Source organism: Diprion similis, chromosome 4 (genome assembly GCF_021155765.1).
Source record: "Diprion similis isolate iyDipSimi1 chromosome 4, iyDipSimi1.1, whole genome shotgun sequence".
Classification (NCBI taxonomy): Eukaryota; Metazoa; Arthropoda; class Insecta; order Hymenoptera; family Diprionidae; genus Diprion; species Diprion similis.
Genome location: NC_060108.1, coordinates 14,304,365 through 14,322,353, shown reverse-complemented (window position 1 = coordinate 14,322,353; position 17,989 = coordinate 14,304,365). Strand labels below are relative to the sequence as shown.

At 43.1% G+C, this 17,989-nt stretch overlaps 2 protein-coding genes across 3 annotated transcripts in view; one reads left to right on the top strand and one right to left on the bottom strand.

The window, feature by feature from the left end:
- Positions 1-618: 618 nt before the first annotated feature.
- LOC124405589 (transcription factor SOX-9-like) overlaps positions 619-17,989 on the bottom strand; it is a 27,994-nt gene continuing 10,623 nt past the window's right edge. Inside the window, exons 1-4 of one of the 2 annotated variants that reach the window (XM_046880616.1) lie at positions 9,281-9,467; positions 4,483-4,660; positions 1,781-1,868; positions 619-1,456 (exon numbers count right to left, since the gene is read on the bottom strand). In XM_046880616.1, the coding sequence (XP_046736572.1) occupies positions 734-1,456; positions 1,781-1,868; positions 4,483-4,660; positions 9,281-9,356 (1,065 nt within the window). In that variant the 5' untranslated portion in view covers positions 9,357-9,467 and the 3' untranslated portion in view covers positions 619-733. Of the gene's footprint in view, positions 1,457-1,780; positions 1,869-4,482; positions 4,661-9,280; positions 9,468-17,989 lie in introns of those variants that run through there. The other variant, XM_046880617.1, reaches the window with a different exon arrangement.
- LOC124405588 (transcription factor Sox-9-B-like) overlaps positions 17,087-17,989 on the top strand; it is a 13,651-nt gene continuing 12,748 nt past the window's right edge. Inside the window, exon 1 of the mRNA XM_046880615.1 lies at positions 17,087-17,778. Coding sequence (XP_046736571.1) covers positions 17,534-17,778 — 245 coding nt within the window. The 5' untranslated portion in view covers positions 17,087-17,533. The remainder of the gene's footprint in view (positions 17,779-17,989) is intronic.

The window sequence follows — 17,989 nt, the reverse complement described above, 5'->3', positions numbered from 1 at the left end:
GTTTTGTACGAAAGATGCGGTAAAAAGGTCCTCACGGAAGCTCGCACGACGTAATTTTGTTCTATGCTGATGTATTGTAGTTCTACATATAGTAAATTTTAAGAAAGAACTTTATATTTACAGGCCTCTTTCATCGTATTTCTTTTACCTTATTTACAGTGTTACGTGAATTTCCTACGCAGATGTGAGGTATCAAAATAATGGTTTGACACAGCATGCGGTTCTTCTTTTCAGCCAAAGGCGAATGAGTTTATTTTCATCTTTTCGACACAAAACTTAATAAACTGATTCAATCCTGCATCGGCATTTAATACATTCATACACAATATCATTATACCACTACATACATATACATAGGCATTATCTCCGCAATAATAAGTGCGTGAACGTATTGTAAAATATTCAAAAAGATCTGTATTTCGTGCTGAGAACTGTTTTGTTTTTCTATAGATGTGAGTTTTGCAAACAAAAAAAGTAAAAACATTAGTTACATCTGGCTTTTACATTTCTTCAAAAGTACCAAGGCTTATGAAGTCTAACAAACCCGATTGCAGGATCACGACTTGAACTCCAGCAACACTTTGCAACAAGGTGGGATCTACATTCTAACGTAATACAGTGACATTTCAATATCAAAAGCGGCATATATTCCTTCGCTACGAGATCGAGCCCTGCGTAAAGACTCGGAACCAGATACAAGGTGTAAAGAAACTTCTCCACCACTCGGACATAGTTATCGGGGACCCATGTAATAGGGGGGCTGCGCAATCGAGGCCGTGGCTGTTACGTAGGGGTAAAAGGAGTGCCCGGGAGGAATGCCTTGTGGCTGATGATCGCCGTCGCCGTGGACGGTGGCGTAGCCTTCGAGGGGGTAGTAATCGCTGTGTAGACAAGCGTAAGACGGCTTCATCGTCGCGCTGGAGTCATGGGGGTACTTGAAGTTTTCTGGGTACGCCTTCATCGTGTCCGTAATTTTCGGTAGATCGTAGGCCCTCGGCTGCGGCTCAACGTACTTTGGAACACCGCCGTTTTCCTCGTGACGATGATGGTGATGGTGATGGTGATGATGGTGATACCTAGCGTGCAGCAGGTCCTGACGCTTGGAATCGGGATATGCTTTCGGTAGTTCGTACTTCGGGGGCTGCATCTGACCTTCGTAGGCCTCCTTTTCGGTGTAGACCTTATCGTGGTCGGGTGGCTGCGGGAACTTAACTGGTGGCGAGAGAGCGGACGGCACCATTGGTGGGTCTACGTATGTCCTCGACGGATTCCCCGCGCAGTATGTCGTCGGCCGGTCGTAGGCCTTACCGGTCTCGTGATACAGCAGCCGCCCGTAGCCACAGTCTCCTGTCGATCCGGTCGGCGAGTCGAAGCTCGATGAAGATGGGACGATGCGTTGCGCAAGCATCATGCTGGGCTGATCGTCCGCTTTTGGCTTTCTTCGCCTCGGCTGATACTGGAAAAGGTAATTGATTCGCGTATTGTTATACCGTTATGACTTTGGACTATGACTGGTATTATAGGACAGTGGGGAGTCACTCGATCCGGGATTGGACCGGTTCATGATTCGATAGGTGGAAGAGAGAACGGGACATAATTGGTAAGCAAAAATATGACATCTCAGCACATGATGCATGAAACGTATAATAATAAAATCTGTAATCGAGACGAGAAATCGATGCGGAATGTTACAAGCGACTTCTACTCGCTGTACTGTACCCGCATATATCTTTATATGATGCATGTGTGTGTAAATTAAAATAATACTTATATCATGTACCTTGTAGTGAGGATGCAGTTTCTTGTGAGCGTTTCTTAGTCTTTGCGCTTCTTCGATGAACGGTTGTTTCTCTCCATCGCTCAGGATTCTTTAAGCAAAAAATAATAAAATAATTACGAAATAGTACCACTGTAAACAACAGCTAAGCATTTATAAAGTAACAAGTAATTGGATATTATTTCAATATTGTAAGATTTTACGCGATCGAATAGTAGATCAATGAGCTGTGAAGACTAGGGTAAGAAACCACTGATGTCACAGTACACAGATTATGAATCTAAGAATAATTTATCTTCTATGCAGATTCTGATTCCAAAATTATCTGCAGACTTCACTTTAGACGTTAGAAATACTGGGCATATATGTATAACGACGTAATAAAAATTCATATCGCTATTCCATATTGCTCCTTCAAAAACCAAGTAAATTAAGTGATCTCAGAGATGAATGACATGAATATATGTATTCATCGTCAAAGGGTATACCAAACAACGAGCAGTATTTCGGAATCGATGTTCGTTGGCATGGGAACTGTACACATCGTGTGAAAGACAGATGTTTGGATGATCTACACCTCCGATTTCAAATTTTTTACCCTACAGTCTGCTGCCGTCATCTGCACGGTGATTTCCGCAATCCCCATAAATAACTCAATGAGTATTCTACGGTGGCATCGACGTGCCGTTAATTGCCAGCTAAGCTTCTCAAAAATCGGTAGTTTGATCAACAAGGTATGCGAACGTAAAGTGCTATTCTAAAAGTCAAATGAATTTCCACTTTCTGTAATTCGACAGCTTTTTTCGCTACTGGAGTTCACTAGGTACAAAAATATTCTTGTCCTCCATTTCTAGGACACCAGTATTTCGTGACTGTAGTCATATGATAATTAGTATTTAAATCTTCGAAACGTTTTATCGTCAAAAGTTTAGTCCTGAATGGCGTCTGACCGGTGTCTTTGGCAACACCGTCGCAGTACGCCAGAGTTCGAATATCGACGAAGCATTGTGCATCAACGAAGCACCTGCACTAGATCCCGAGTGGGCCACAGCAGATTGCGAAAAGCTCGAGGCACTCGAAAGATCATCCGGCAACATTCGAATTGACGTTGAGTATCCCGTGAGTCTTTGAGGCAACCTCTCCTGTCTGCTTCGGCGTGAATCATTTTGATAAACTTATGCTACATACGCGCAGAGAAGATCTTGATAAGAAAATTCAAATGCAACACTCAACTCTATAATGAAAAATTCCCGGTTTTCCAAGTGGTTCTGTTCTAAATTCAACGTGAAACGGAATGAGGTGGAGTCACCTAAGGGTTTTCAGTACAACGAATAGTGAATGCGAGTCGTAGGTGTATAAAACAGTAATTTTTCCCCTCTCTGAGCACATGCGACAAGTATAAGTTGCTAGAAAGTTCAGGTCAGACAAGAGTCCGGTGACTCACTACAATTGGATATAGCAGAGAAGAATGAGACCCACTTGTGTGGTTAGTGTGTAAGAACACTAGCACTCCGACCTTCATACATTCAATTTTTGTGATACGTTCGGAAGCATTTACATTGTGAGTACGAAGTTTCCTGAAAATGCACATTCAGCCTCCGCTTCACGACGCGTTTCGAGTCCCAGAATTGCAAAGGCATTGAATATATCATTATCGATCAGTAAACAAGGATCTAGTTTCCTTCCTTCATTGCACAGGAATGCGTGGCTACAACCAACGGGGTTCCGGATGGGCTCAGATGTTCAAATGCACTCTACATTCGTCGTTCGGTAAAGTACGCGACCATGTCTGGAACCGGTCACACTCACCATTGGGAAGCATCTTGGGAACCGGGAAAGAATTGGATGAACCCACTCATGGGCTGGACAAGCTCGTGAGTCGAAATAATGTTAAAATTGTTTGTACAAAGTATATCGGATTGTGCGAAATGAATTGTACGAGCAGCTAAGCAGCGATAAAGATTGAACAGTATAAAGCATAACAGGCTGGCCCATAATTGCGTTAAAATGGATACATTAGTTTGACCGTCCGATTGACTTTGCAGTATCTTCTGGACTCTGATTTATAGACTACATCGACCTAGCAAGCCGAGTATTATATCCAAAAATTAGCGATATTACGAGTGTATAACAATGAGTTTGAGATTGCTCCGAAATTCTTCAGGTCCGATCCTGAAGCTTCGTTGGCACCCCTCCGGTTTCCGGATGAAGCATCCGCGGTGAAGTTCTGCGAAAAGAACGGGTACAACTGGTACAAGCAGCGCGACCCCCCATCGCTGCGAAACCCCATTGTCAGGCGTTACGAGAATAACTTCCACTGGAATAGGAGAAGCCGCCTCTCGACCCGTTAAGATATCTACTTCGAGCACTTATAATATCATACCGTTCCGCTTGTGTACCTCAAGTGAGCCGGCGGGCTTGAGGCACATGAAAGTTACCAAATTTCAACGGAGATTTTATTGGAAAGTTGTACAACGCGCTGTGTGTACCGAAGAAATTATAAAAAAGTGAAGAAAAATAACCGACGCCCACGTGTCGTTTTTTATACACATACAATCTTATTATACAGGCGGTTGTGGGATAGAGAAAAGTTGATGTCTAAAAGATGGGATGACGTTAAAGGTGGACGACTGATACTCTACCTCTGCACCGTGCACGATCGTGTTGTTTGAACGAAAATAAGGAAGCTGCGAAATTGTTCTTACCGCCATAATTTCCCGAGGGTCTTTGACAGCTCTGCGTTGTGGAGCTGAGGATACTGATCGGCGAGCCTTTTTCTCGCTGCCTGAGCCCACACCATGAAAGCGTTCATCGGTCTTTTAACGTGGGCACCCCGACGACCACCGGCTCTCGATGTGACTGGTAAAAGCGTCCAGTCGTACCCTGGAGACACAATCTAGTATTAGCATTCACTATCTACATGAGTATACGCGTAGACTTTGTAGAAATGTTGAATTTTCTGAAAGAAACACCAGAGAGTAAATCACAGTGACAAGTAAAAGAAACTTAGCGGAAATAATTTTAATTTGGAGTTTTAAGTAGAAGTCTACCAGAGAATCTCAATTCTATAAACTTAGATATAATCTGACCCTGTTCCGTGTACATGATATTGACTCTACATAGTCGATTTGACGCCCTTAGTCTACCACAGCTATACGATTGCATCACCATCCGGAAGCGGAGTGAGCGAAACGAGATAACACCGGTTACTAATATGCTGCAAGCACACCTGCGTATATAATGTATAATCTCCTCACCCTACAGTGGAGCGCAGATGCGCTCTTTATCAATAATTTTTCAGAAATGGCGGATGATATCGAATGGCGCGAATCGTTGGCCTTGAAACGTGATGATAATTCTTGAACCGCACGTCGACAGGAAAGTTTTGACGTACGTACCTATCCTCGAGGCAAAGCCGCATGCGACATATAATACCAAAAATGACTTCAAAGTGGTTTTCTCGCCCCTAATTGCCCCACCGAGAATCATTAGGCCTCGCCTCCTCGCCTAGTATTCCGGCAAGTTCCCCGGCTGTCACCGTGGCCCATGGCCACCCCTCCGAGGAGCGTGCCACGGTAGCTAATTACCACGGGGTCACGGATGGCCGAGGCGGCATCTCTGTCGGTTTTCTTTCATCGAAGGAGGTCCTCGACGGGGTTCCCGTACGCGGAAATCCTCCAAAGGATTGCCGAAATGTTGAGAATAACTTGACTCGTTGTCATCCAATGCAGAAAGATCATATCGAAAGCGTTACCGCTGTGTTCCGCGATTCACCGTACATTACGTTTGTCTTATCTATATATACCTACATTTGGCAGGGTTACCTGAAACGATTATACCGGTAATATTTTTATGAAACCTGCGTTGAAAATGCTGCGAACTTATTGTTAGAGCTCGATTAATCAATCTTGTGAAGGAAACTGATCGATTGATGATATTTGTTGATACTGAATTAAGTTATTTTATTCAGCTTTTCAAACTATGTTTTAAAACAGATTTTTACTGACTCTGTTCGAAGCTGCGCAATTATCTACGAAGAAAAAACGGTCCGCTGTTTCGTTTTATCCCTAATAGCATGTTACTACTTTCAGCCACCTATTTTCCAGCATTTTACTCCGAAGTCCAAAGTAGGACGAGTCGATTAGTATTTTGTTTGTTTTCTCTTTAGTTAGTAAAAAAATATTGCCGAACGATAGGTATCTGTACATTTATTCGTGCGTGTATAATGTATATATATTTATCGATACATATAGATGGTTTTAAGTCGTCATTTGTGATACAAAATATAAATATATACATACATATATATATATATTTATATATATATAACGTTTGACAGTTTGGAGATGAAAGATTTTTCACGATTTAACTGTATTGAAAAATCGGTGAGAAAAAAAATACACCGGCTTCTATACGAAAGGCGTCCATAAATCGGCAGTTTACGAGATGTCTGGCAGACAGGGAGCCTCTGTTTCCTGATGTAACTTTAAATATTTAGCCAAGGAGCGATAAAAGAACCAAATCCGTTCTCAAACTGTCTTAAACCGTCTCGAACTATCGAAATAGACATTGGCCCAATTAACATGGTGTAGGTACATTCATGTACACTCTGTACACACCAGGAACATCCATCTGCCTTCTGCACGGTGCAATGCACAATTTTTATACTTGCGTAAGCGAGCTGCTCGCACACCTGCATATAATCATAGGCATATTCAATTGTCAGGTGATGAAAGAAACTGCTGTTGCGGCGAAAGAACATTCAAATATCTTCCAATTTTTCCGTATTATTCTACGTCTGACCAGTTGACGTGAAAATTTGTAAATTCTTAAGACCAAACAGGGTTATAACTATGAACAGAGTTGAAAAAAAAAAAACAAGACAAAACCACCATTACGGTTGATCAAGAAATTTAAAAACGTCAACTGGAGACGACGTATTGAATTTATACCACTTAAATGTGCAACATGCATGAATTTGCAAAAATTTCCAATCAGGAAGTATTTTTAACCCCAGGATGTTGAAGTCCTGACAACACGATTAAGCCCATCACACAATGAGAAAAAAAAACAAAAATAGGAATAAAAGTAAGAAATATCCAATAAAGATCAATGTCTACTTCTTTACTGTTCTAAGAATTGTTATTTCCATACTTTACCCTCGCGATTCGACTTTATTGAAAAATCCAAAACGCCGGTGTTTTGATAAATTTGCTAAAAGAAATAAAGAGAAAAAAAAACAAAAATTGATCATGGATCACATATCGGCATAGGTAATGCGTCATACGACGACGTGAAATATGGCAGGCAAATGTTTATTATACAAAAGTGTATAACGCAAGTTAATGATGAAATAGGATGATGCGAGTTCCGCAGGGAGCGGTTTAATGCGTAAAATAACGGTATCATCGACGCCCGTCGGGCGAAAGATTAACGAACGTTCGCGTTATACGAAAGATATAAGTTAGGTAGGTATAACATAATTTCTGGCGAGGCCAAGATGTGTCAGATTTAAATCTGTCCGCGCGTAATTAGCGCCGCGGTACCGCGATCCTGGTCGCGCTCGACTCGCAGCACCTGCTTTGAAAGTCTCCGGGTATCCCGAACGGGACCAACTAGCGTCTGCGGGGCACGCAGCATCATCCCCGGACTCGGGCGGCCATCTCGTACGTCGTTCGTATCACCGGGGTAAATCTGCGCTGCCCGATGGAGAGCGAAGAGCAATGGCTGGCGACGTGTGCAGGCCGGCCTTTCAACGCCAATTAAAATGCCACTGCTAAACGACGCAATGAAGATGCGCACCCGGAGATATATCACGCTACTCGCCTTTCGCTGTATAGGTATTATAACGTTAACTGCATCCAAAACTGCATTCGTGCCATATGCACAATACAAGCCGGCATCCCACACGTGTCGGTGCAGCGCGTTGGACTTCGGGCAAAAACTGCAGAAATAAAAATTGTCAAAATATGTACTCGTCACATGCTCGTTGAAGATAATTTTCGACAAAAACGGTCACGCTGTAACACCTGCACGAATTTAGTTCGAGTACGAGTTGGGCATGTGGTAGATCATCGCCATGTATTGAAGTTGGTAACCTTATCGCAACGATTCGTATTGAGGAAAATCGTGTTTCACGATTTTGGGATTGTCTGGAATAAGATTTCCGAATCTCAGTCCCTTAAGAATTATTGTAAAATTAAGAAAATACTGATTTTCCGCAATATTTCGTTACGATAACGTTACTAACTTCAATCTCGTCCATCATGTGACGGTGGGAAAAAATTCTGGATTCATCAAATGCTTTAGATTGAATTCGAATTTGAGATGGCTGGCGGAGAATGACATTTTTATTTCTGTGCAATACCGTGACAGGTGAGATAAAATAACTTCTTTCCTGATGTTATCCTGGAGATATTATTGCCAACTTAAGCTCAAAGATTTTTGCTTTCCAATTTTAATTAGCTCTAAAATAAACAGTAAAAATTTCACGAGAGATTTTTAAAAAAACCCGGTAACTTATATCCTGAAAAACTTTTATCTAAATCCTTCCATACATAATTATCAAATGACGATCGATGGTACAGCGTCAGTTATGAATTCATGCCCCTGCGACAAATTACACGCTAGAATAAGGGCGAACTGAATGCATTTGCCACGGTAGTCAGGTAGTTAGTCTGTTGAACGATTGCATATAAACGGATGAAGGATTACACGTTCATCGTGCACACGAAATTACGTATGTCCGTTTCACAGATGTGCAACAACCGTCGAAGGAGGGGTGAATTACAGTGACGAGTATCAATTACATATAATATACGTGGTGATAAGAGGACCGACATGAATTGAGTCTGACGTTGTCATTGGATAGTGCGTTCTAAAAAAACTTGTCCTTCTCAAGCTCAATCTATAAATCGTAAGTGTAAATTGATCAACTCGATCAAAAATTGATGACAGCTTTGTGAACGTAGGAATGAACCAAGGACTGTGTTTAAATTCGGACAAAAGTACTCGGTAATTCCCGTAGTGATCGAGGTTGATCATCGCGTGATTGTAATGTACATTTAGGAGACCTTCAGCTCTCAAGAAAAGAGACTTTTATAGCATAATCCGCGGATATGGGATTAAAAAATTCTGCGGCGAAGGTGATTGAATTTAAATTGAAAAACTGAACTATATATACTGAAAAAATCACGCTTTCTGATGGACTTGCTTACTCGTATACGTTGGAGTATTCTTGCAATCAAAGTAGGCAGAAATGAATTTGAATTTTTTTATTTAAAAAAATTCCCGTATCATTGTTCCTCTATAACTATCATCACCAATGTTTATGGTTTATGAACTGAAGCGAGTTTCGGTAGATCTTAACGTTCCCTAAAAACACTGATCTTTACCATGTAGTCTAAAATATTCAAGCTCTTTAAAGAATAATTATAATCCGCAATTTTTCCGTTGTATAAAGGTAAACACAAACTGGTTCCCCTTAATCGTCAGTCAACATACCTTGCAGCAATTTTCCAACCACGTCATCCAATGTGTTCTTCTCGCCACTGGATGGTCCTGCAGCTTCTCCCTCCATCGGCAAAGGATGCGTTGTGTAACGTTAACTAGTTTTGTTCTTATTTTGAATCACAGCATAGGTGCAATTCGGCACCCACCTCCAACGATGAAGTATATTATACACTAATCGGTGGATCGCTCATGAGAAGAATTAAACCCAATGGAAACAGTCTCGCTTTCGCTTCTAGGTAAAAGTTTAAAATGGCGTTCTACGCGCTTCACAATGATAGTTCGCGATAAAAATCGAGTAATCGCATTGCGAAGATATAGGGGGTGAAATTAGTAACTGAATTAAAATTGTATACTTGACACCGGGCGATGGAAATTTACCGGATCAAATTTGCTGGAGCCCGTTTTAATTCGCGAAGGTAAGTTAAGACCCTGTGTAACACACAACTGCTCACATCGCACATACACACACACACACACACACATATATGTATATATATATGTATACCTATAGCGAGCGCGCAGGCGCGCTTCCAACTTAATAATCAGCCACGCGACGAGAAATCGTCAGATTATTTTATTTTACTGTTATTTAAGCATTCATTTTCCCCCTAAACGTATTCACGATTCATCACAACCTGATCCTCTGAAACGACGAGTTTAATTCACGGCGATGCGGGAATCTCGGCGAGTCATTATCATCCCCGTAACGGAATGTAACGCGAACGGGGCATAGTAATCACAGACACACGTCTACTCCAGTATCTGTTAACTCGCTCATTAATTCTCTGCACCCACAATCAGTTAGCAATGTATATTTGAAAGATCCGTGCCATACTCCTATACCCACGTGCATTCATTTCACCGTATCAGCGAACGAGATTCTCCAATGAAATTTAACGTCGCTGTATAATTTGTCTTGCGCTTGACGACTACTGATAAATTTATATTTTTACATGGAATAATTTATGCGTAATCTGATCTACAGGCCAGATTGCCCATTTCGCCCATCAACGATCGCCCCGATAGATTTTCGCTTCAGGCCGACCAACGTTTCATGGTGAATGAATAACCGAGTGACCGATGCAATCATCAACGCGTCGATTAGCTCGCGTATCAAATATTAATCGGGATTCGCACTCGGAGGACGAAATTGGACGCGGTTGGCAGCTGCGAGGGGATCGGCCTCGCGCACTGAGAGACACTGCCACCAGGAGATGGAAGATGAGAGATCGCGGAGGCGGTCGGCTGTACCCTGTGGACCACCTCTCCGGAGGCAAGTGGGGTGGGGGCAGGGGAGTGGGAGTCTCTTCATCGTCCATCGTCCTGGCTCTCCTGCATGTCCACATACGTACACAGCACGCGTTGATCGCGGAGACAGCGTGGGCGCACAATCCTGGTTAGGCTCTTACCTGGCACCAAAATTCCTGCAGGTGTCGAGTATTTCTTTTCTTCAGTTCAAACTTTTTTTTCTCCATCAATTTTCATTACGTAAGTGAGAAACACTTTTAAACGATTCTGGGAATAGATTATCATGAAAAATAAATAGCTTGGGATGAGCTGAAGTAAACAGGGTCATCTGATGCTGGGTAATTTTCAGATGTTTGTAGGATAATTTTGAACTTACGAGTCTTTAGAACCAAGAAAATTTACTCCTCTTAGTATTCTTATATTGATTTAAGATATACCAGATCGAATAAATAAATATTTAAATAATCCAAGATGTTATACCCTTTGACATTAAATTGTACCTCGGCAAAAGTGTTGAAAAGATGAAAAAAAAACCTCAATTTTTACTAATTAAATAATTAAATTTGATTTACCAAAAATGGACGAATTTCTTCTCAATATATACATATTAGAAGTCGAATTTGTTTAAAATCGACCAATTATAGAGAAAAAAAAATCTAATCTTGCCGAATTCATCCCATGCAAGGAATACGAGAGTGCAAAGAAATACGAGCCAGAAACGGCGCCGATTCTAAAAGTCGCTGAAACTTTCAGTTTACATTTTCGCAAATGATCTAAATCTGTAAATGTGTGGTTAAAAAATTGCATACCTTTACTACACTCGAAGTAAAATTTTCTCCTCGGCTCGTTTACCGAGAAACTAGTAAAAGCGTAAACTCGCGGTAGTGTTCTAGGTACACGAATGCGTAAGAGACATTCAGAGCAGATGGATATTCTAGGACAAAGTGCAGCAAGAGGCTACCGCGTGCAGGCGCATCGCCATTTTAGCCTTAGTTATACGGACCCACACATGCGCATACAGTAATATATGCGCAGTGCCTAATTATACAACTAATTTAATGAATGAATGAGCTAGCGAGTACAGTGGTCCATACATCGCGGCACAATATATGCATACCCATACGAATATACACGCGACAGGGATGCGCCCGCGTGTTATACGCACAGTAGATACGCGTGGATACGTCCACCCTTGGTGCATGCGTGCGTGCGTGCGTGTATGCGTGCATGTATGTGTCCGTGTAACTCGAAGCGCGTATATCGCTATATCGTATACGGTGCCACGGTCACTGCCGGGCGTGCAGGCAGTCTTTGTGCGGAAACATCAAAGCCCCAAGGCTCCACGTAGCAAGACTCAGGGCGCTCATCACTTACGAGCTCACGCGTGAGGATCCATGAAAAATATACGCCCGGACACGTGTATCTGTCACTCGAGTCACCCGGTTTTAATTCTTTATCCTGAAAATTGTCGGTTTTAGAAGAAAGCCGAAGAAAGGGTGTCAAACGTCTCTTCCTGCGTCACTTCCTAATTCTTATATGTATGTGTTGGTAACAGGGTGTCATACTCGTACTACGTTATACTATTGCAATCGTAGGACGGAGCGATATGGCATCGATGATCTATAATCGACAATGTTCCTCGTTTTTATATTACATATTCCGCTCGAATATGCTAGATCACATGTTAACTGATAGTCTGCAACTATGTGCAGAATTTATGGGGGTGCCCTGCTCGATTTAGACGTTTACGTATATATCTCCAAATATCGAAGACTAAAGAGGGATTCTGTACGAATTACATTTCGTGGAATCCATGCCATTTCTTTATTTCTGCGTTAAACGAAAATGCTTTGGAATTTTTTTGTTCGGAATTGCGTATGGAATGGGACTCTTAGGCCTCTGTTCGGGAAAACTTGGTCGAGTTTGGCACGCATGTATGGACAGTTAGCTTGCCGTCGGGAAAAACTGGTTATTCTGACAGTGAAAACAGCCCTCGGAAAAGCCATTTGTAATCGAAATTTGAAACAGTGTCCCAGAAGAAAGTCTATACAGATACTGGTTGTATCGTTTGCGGGAGTACGTCGCATTTCCTTGCGATTACGAAGCTCTATCCTGTAAGTTTTTCCTTACCTATGAGACAACGGAATCGTTAGCCATGGATCCAGGCAACGGCAACGCGTCTGGCACGTCAATCTTGACACGTATGATAGGGCTTGATTCTCATCCTCGCTTCAAAGTGTGTATACACAATATACAATGCATTGAGACACCAATTTTGACGTTCAGTTGATGTATCAAAACTGACGGGAATATCAATTGCAGGTCTAGGTCGACGAGTGTGTGAGAAAGAAATCCATACGTGACGGATGTTGAGTTAAATTCGTTAGTATCTGGTAGCTATACGGGTGATGAGGGTGTACATGAATATAAACATGGGTAGGCATACTGTGCACGGAGGAATGATCCATTATATCTTTATCCTCGATCGGCACTCGACTGTTATCTTGAGGAATGACCGAATTTACTTTTAGCCAGTGAACAATAATATTGACTTAATGGCGAGTCGGCGGCGCAGGAGGCACCAGGAAAGGAACGGAGGATTTACTCTCCGTGAGCTGGTAAACATCCAGACCAGACGCACGTGGCGCCAGTATGTGATTTTGCGCTCAACCCCATCGAATAATATACACTAATTGTTCGATGCTGGTGCACAAGTAACCTTTGCTAACCTTTGCATCCCTCTGGACAGAATAAATACGATTGTTGGTATAATGGACGTTTATTTATTTATTTAAACTTGACTTTTTCACGTCAAAACTCAAACGTAATCCCGAGAATGTTTCGAGGAGAGGAGCCTGCAGCTATGAAAAATACCTTTACAATTAGATTCCCATCAGTTTTACAATTTGAAATTAACCAAGAAACGAAAATTATAATAATAAGTTTTTCACCGGACCAAATCAGGTGTCGTCTCATTTATCGGTACAGCTCTGGAGTGCTAATTTTTTTAATCTACAAGATAGGAATGAGTTTGAAATTAGCTTGTAAAATTATCCACGACAAGTCCAGACGTTCAACAGGTGTGTCGCCATGTCGTCCCGGCATGAATGTTGTCGTAGATAGGAATTCTAGGGACATCGTGTATATATCATATATATATGTAGATATGCAAAAGTACATAAACTCACATATTCGTGTGTTTGTACCGTAAATATATACGAAGCGAGCTACATTACACCACGAAATGATTCGAGCTACCCACGTAGGTACACCTGCAGGCAGCAGGTGAGAATCATGGTGTCGATAGGGCTGGGAATATCTGCTGTTATTATTCACCGTACGCCTTGGTGAAGCTTCTATATAGTATTTTCAACGATAGAAATGGGACAGGGTGCGCAGAGACGTCTGTATCGCCGGGTGCGCGATAATCTTTAAATAAATTTTGACGGGGCAGTTTGTAACTGGCTCAGGTTCGACCAATCATGTCACAAATTCAAAAATCTCGGTAAAACCTTGAATTTAGCAAATTTTCACATTTGCACATTTCAACTTACACAGTGTATCCTAAAACTAATCCGCTCCAAAACGAGCCAGCTGCGACTCTTGGGAATGGCTGCTCAACTTTTCATAACGGAAGCTTGACAAAAAGGGCGATAAATCTTGTCTTTCACTACACTGTCATCGACGCTTTTTCCCCGGAGGACCACGATTGTTATGGTCCAGATCTCGACGGCGTAAGAACACCGGCAAATGATAGAAGGGTTGGTCAACGGGGTTCTCCGGTTGTTGTACGACCACTATCCGTGTAGATGTAACGTCACTGAACTACACGCGTGTAGGTGGTATACGGATATTGCATGCAGCACGGGACAATCGTCGTCGTCGTCGGCGGCGACGGTTCAGCGTCGGGTACTTGAAAGAGTCGGTCGTGCGCGGCGGGATCGAGGCGGCGTCGGGAACGAGGGATACCGACACATGTTGTCCCCCGGGAGGTGGGCCCACGACCAGGACCCCCAAGAGAGTACGGCTGTAGCAAGCATTCTGCAACGTCATATCGACCACGGACGTAAACACTCGTGGATCGGCTTATCCATTCCGTGTAGCAATGTAGCGTAAGTAGGCTGCGGCTAATTACCTGGGCAAAAACGGTCCCCAACTTGTTTCATAAACGCTCATGTAGACCTGGAATTTCCATTACTGAAAAAGAAAATCTGACTGTGAGAACCGTATTTATAAACGATAAAAATCATTGAATACCGAATTTCATACTCGGTATGGGATGAAAATGGAAAAATCAAGGCTTGACAGCTTGCACGAAGTTTTCTGTGCGTTGATATTCGTTCAATTCAGCTAAAGAGACCGGCTGATCAGCCATTCTTCTACACCACGTTGCACCGTGAGGAGAAAAGCGAAGAGTTCTCGAAAGGAGAATAACGCGGCCCTACGACGTTGGCGACTGGTATTTAACTTTGAAACGCGTGCCACATTATTTGACCGATCATCCCTGCAGGATCATCACGAGATTATCCACTACGGGGTCCGGCAGACTCCCGGAGGTCGGGTTTGGGGTCCCTGATCTCGGGGCGAGTGATATATTCTCGGAAGTAAGACGGCGTCGCAATAATCTTGAAAATAAATTAATGTCCTTGCATTACGTGATGCGGCGACTTTTTTTTTATGATTCCATCAAACACTTTTCACCAGCCTGAAATTGCGCGTACACGGTGAAAATATGAAATTCGTAGCCATGCCGAGAACAAGGCGGAGGCGATTGGGCAAGGACGAATATATAAATCACGACTTCGGTGCTCGCCTGAATCGTAATATAGATATACCTACATGTAAAACGTGAACTATATTGAAGAGTCATTGCTCAGATGCTTGGGCGTGCCTATTTCGTGCGGATGCTGTGCGGGCAGATCAAAAAGAATCGGATCTTGACCGGAGTCACTGAACCGAGGCCTCATCGCTTCCATATTTCCGCAACTTTCTTCCCGCTCCCACGTGGGCCTTGTTAGGTCCTTAATTGGAAACCCTATTTGCGTCTCCCCTGGCGTATAACATGCAGGGGGCCTAAAGCGCATGCTGGTCCATCGAACGTCCCTAAATACAAAGTAAAACTGTTAGATGTATCAAAGGGGTTGAAAGTCCCCAAAACCCAAAATCCTGTAGGTAAATACTTGTTGAGCCTGTTCAAAATAATTCGCAGTAGAAGTGCAAGGACTCGTGTTATTAGACTTTAAATTTTACAGTAAAAATCTCAGCTTTTTGAGACCCTCTACCAACCGGCTGAACTACATATTGGTAAGGACGAAAACGGTCCATGTAGTCTGGCTACAAATCGCGATTTAGCTTCTCGACTTTGGTTCTCTGATCCCTGAGGCATTTCCCCGGTTCCAAAACCAGTCCGTCGATAGCGATTGACGAACGTTTATAACTTGGAACGGCGAGTGTTAAAATAAAACTGTGCTGGATTAGGTGCGCTGCGAAGGTGACGTCATAATTATAGACCCCATTAACCAATCGGAGGGCAGCGCCAAGGCAAACATACACGATGCGTCCGTGGAGGAGAGGGAGATTGGAAAGGAGCGAGAGAGAGGCGAGAGGAAGAGAGAGTGGAAGGTGGGGGGCACTGAAGTGGAGTTGGGAGAAGGAGGAGCCAGAAATAACCCGATTGGCCACAGACTTGGAGGATATCGTAACCATGGCAACCCTAGCTCTGACTTCCCAGTATCCAGCTTGGGACAAAATATATAGATATTTATCGAGAGAGAAGAAGAGAGAAGGATATAATCGAGTGTACGAAAAATTCGCTCTTGGCGGAGCTCGCGAAATTTTGGCATGAACGTGTGGAAACCATTACATATGTATATAATACTTAATGCATACCTGTACGTTCTTTCTTTTTCCAGAGCACAGCGGTCTTCAAATCGCCAAATCATTTCTGACACACCTCGTGGTATCAAATTGGCAAATTACTCACCTGTGGAATATACCTTACACAACGTACTTTTCGCACAAGTTGAAAAGAGAAGAGGAGAGACAAGGAGACTGAGAGAGTGGGTAGAAATAAAATGGCGATGGATACCTCGCTCCGGTGAGTAAGAAACGAGATGCGAGATCCGAAGTAGCGAGGAAGAAGGAGATGACGGAATGAGAGAAATGAAGCACGGCGCAAGAGGTGAGGAGGAACGCGGCGGTTCAGGAAGCAACAAGTGTCGGTGGTATATATAAAACCGACGGCAGACTCCGCCTCCGAAAAGGCCTCGTGGTGGAGGCGCCCCGGGGCGACGTTACACCACCGCACTTGAGCTCGGAACGTTTTACACGATCCACTAGAGCAGCGGTCCTGCCGCTGGGATAGAAACTCTTCAAGTTGTTCAGTTTCGGAGATTTGAAATTTTACCGCCATCGCGCGTTGACGATTGTTCGCCAGACGAAACGGCGAAAGGGATCAGAAAATTGCAGGAAAAAAGAATCAGTTCCGTAAAAAATATACGTACACGCGATTTTCGAACAAGTATATATAATTCCGCGTTCAGAGGAATTTTATTCCGCGGCGACGGCGGCGGCGGTCACCCTGACGATGAGAAGTATCGTTCACGCACATTGTACAGTTGTATTATAATGATCGGTGAACGGTACCTAAAGACTTGTGCATCGGTTAACGAGAGCCTGCAGACCTACGTGAGATCGTTTGAACAATACCCGAAAGTTTGTTGGGTGAAAAGTTGACTGAACGCGCGCTGTTAAAGCCCGTGAATATAACCACCGGCTGTATACGACAAAGAGATTTTAACGAGTGAACCGTGACGTGATATGCCGAAACGGAATACCGTTGAGACATAGTTCGACACGATTGTGATTGAAAGTAAGAATCGTTCCTCGCACATTCCCCTTGGGATAAAGTGGTTCTGTATAATAATAGGCGAAGTGATTTGTCCGTTCAACCAACCGATTATACGCGACGTTCTTGGGATCCGGAGGATTGGTAACATGAACGAAATCATGGGTGAATCATCGGGAGCACCCACGACAGGGATGGAAAATTCTGTCAGCGCCAGTTCCACCCCTGTCCTCGGTAACAATAACAACAATAACGACAACAATAACAGCAACAGTAACAACAACAATAACAATGGTCCAGGAATCGGTGGAGTGAACGGAGGCGAGGGAATCAGCGCTGCAGTTGCCAAAGTTCTGAAGGGGTACGACTGGACGCTGGTACCTGTTGCCACCAAGTAAGTTTTGCAAGCCATTGTTCACTCTGCGAAAATCGAATTACTCTTTTCCACGCAAATATCCTGCAACACCAAGCCCAACCGTCGCATTGTCTGTGTACCAATCACGATGTGTGGTTCATCGTGTACGTTGCACTCGGACATGTTCGCACCCGTCGTCTAAGATGCCGCATGCACTGCACAGACTCTATAATCAAGTATGTACGTACTA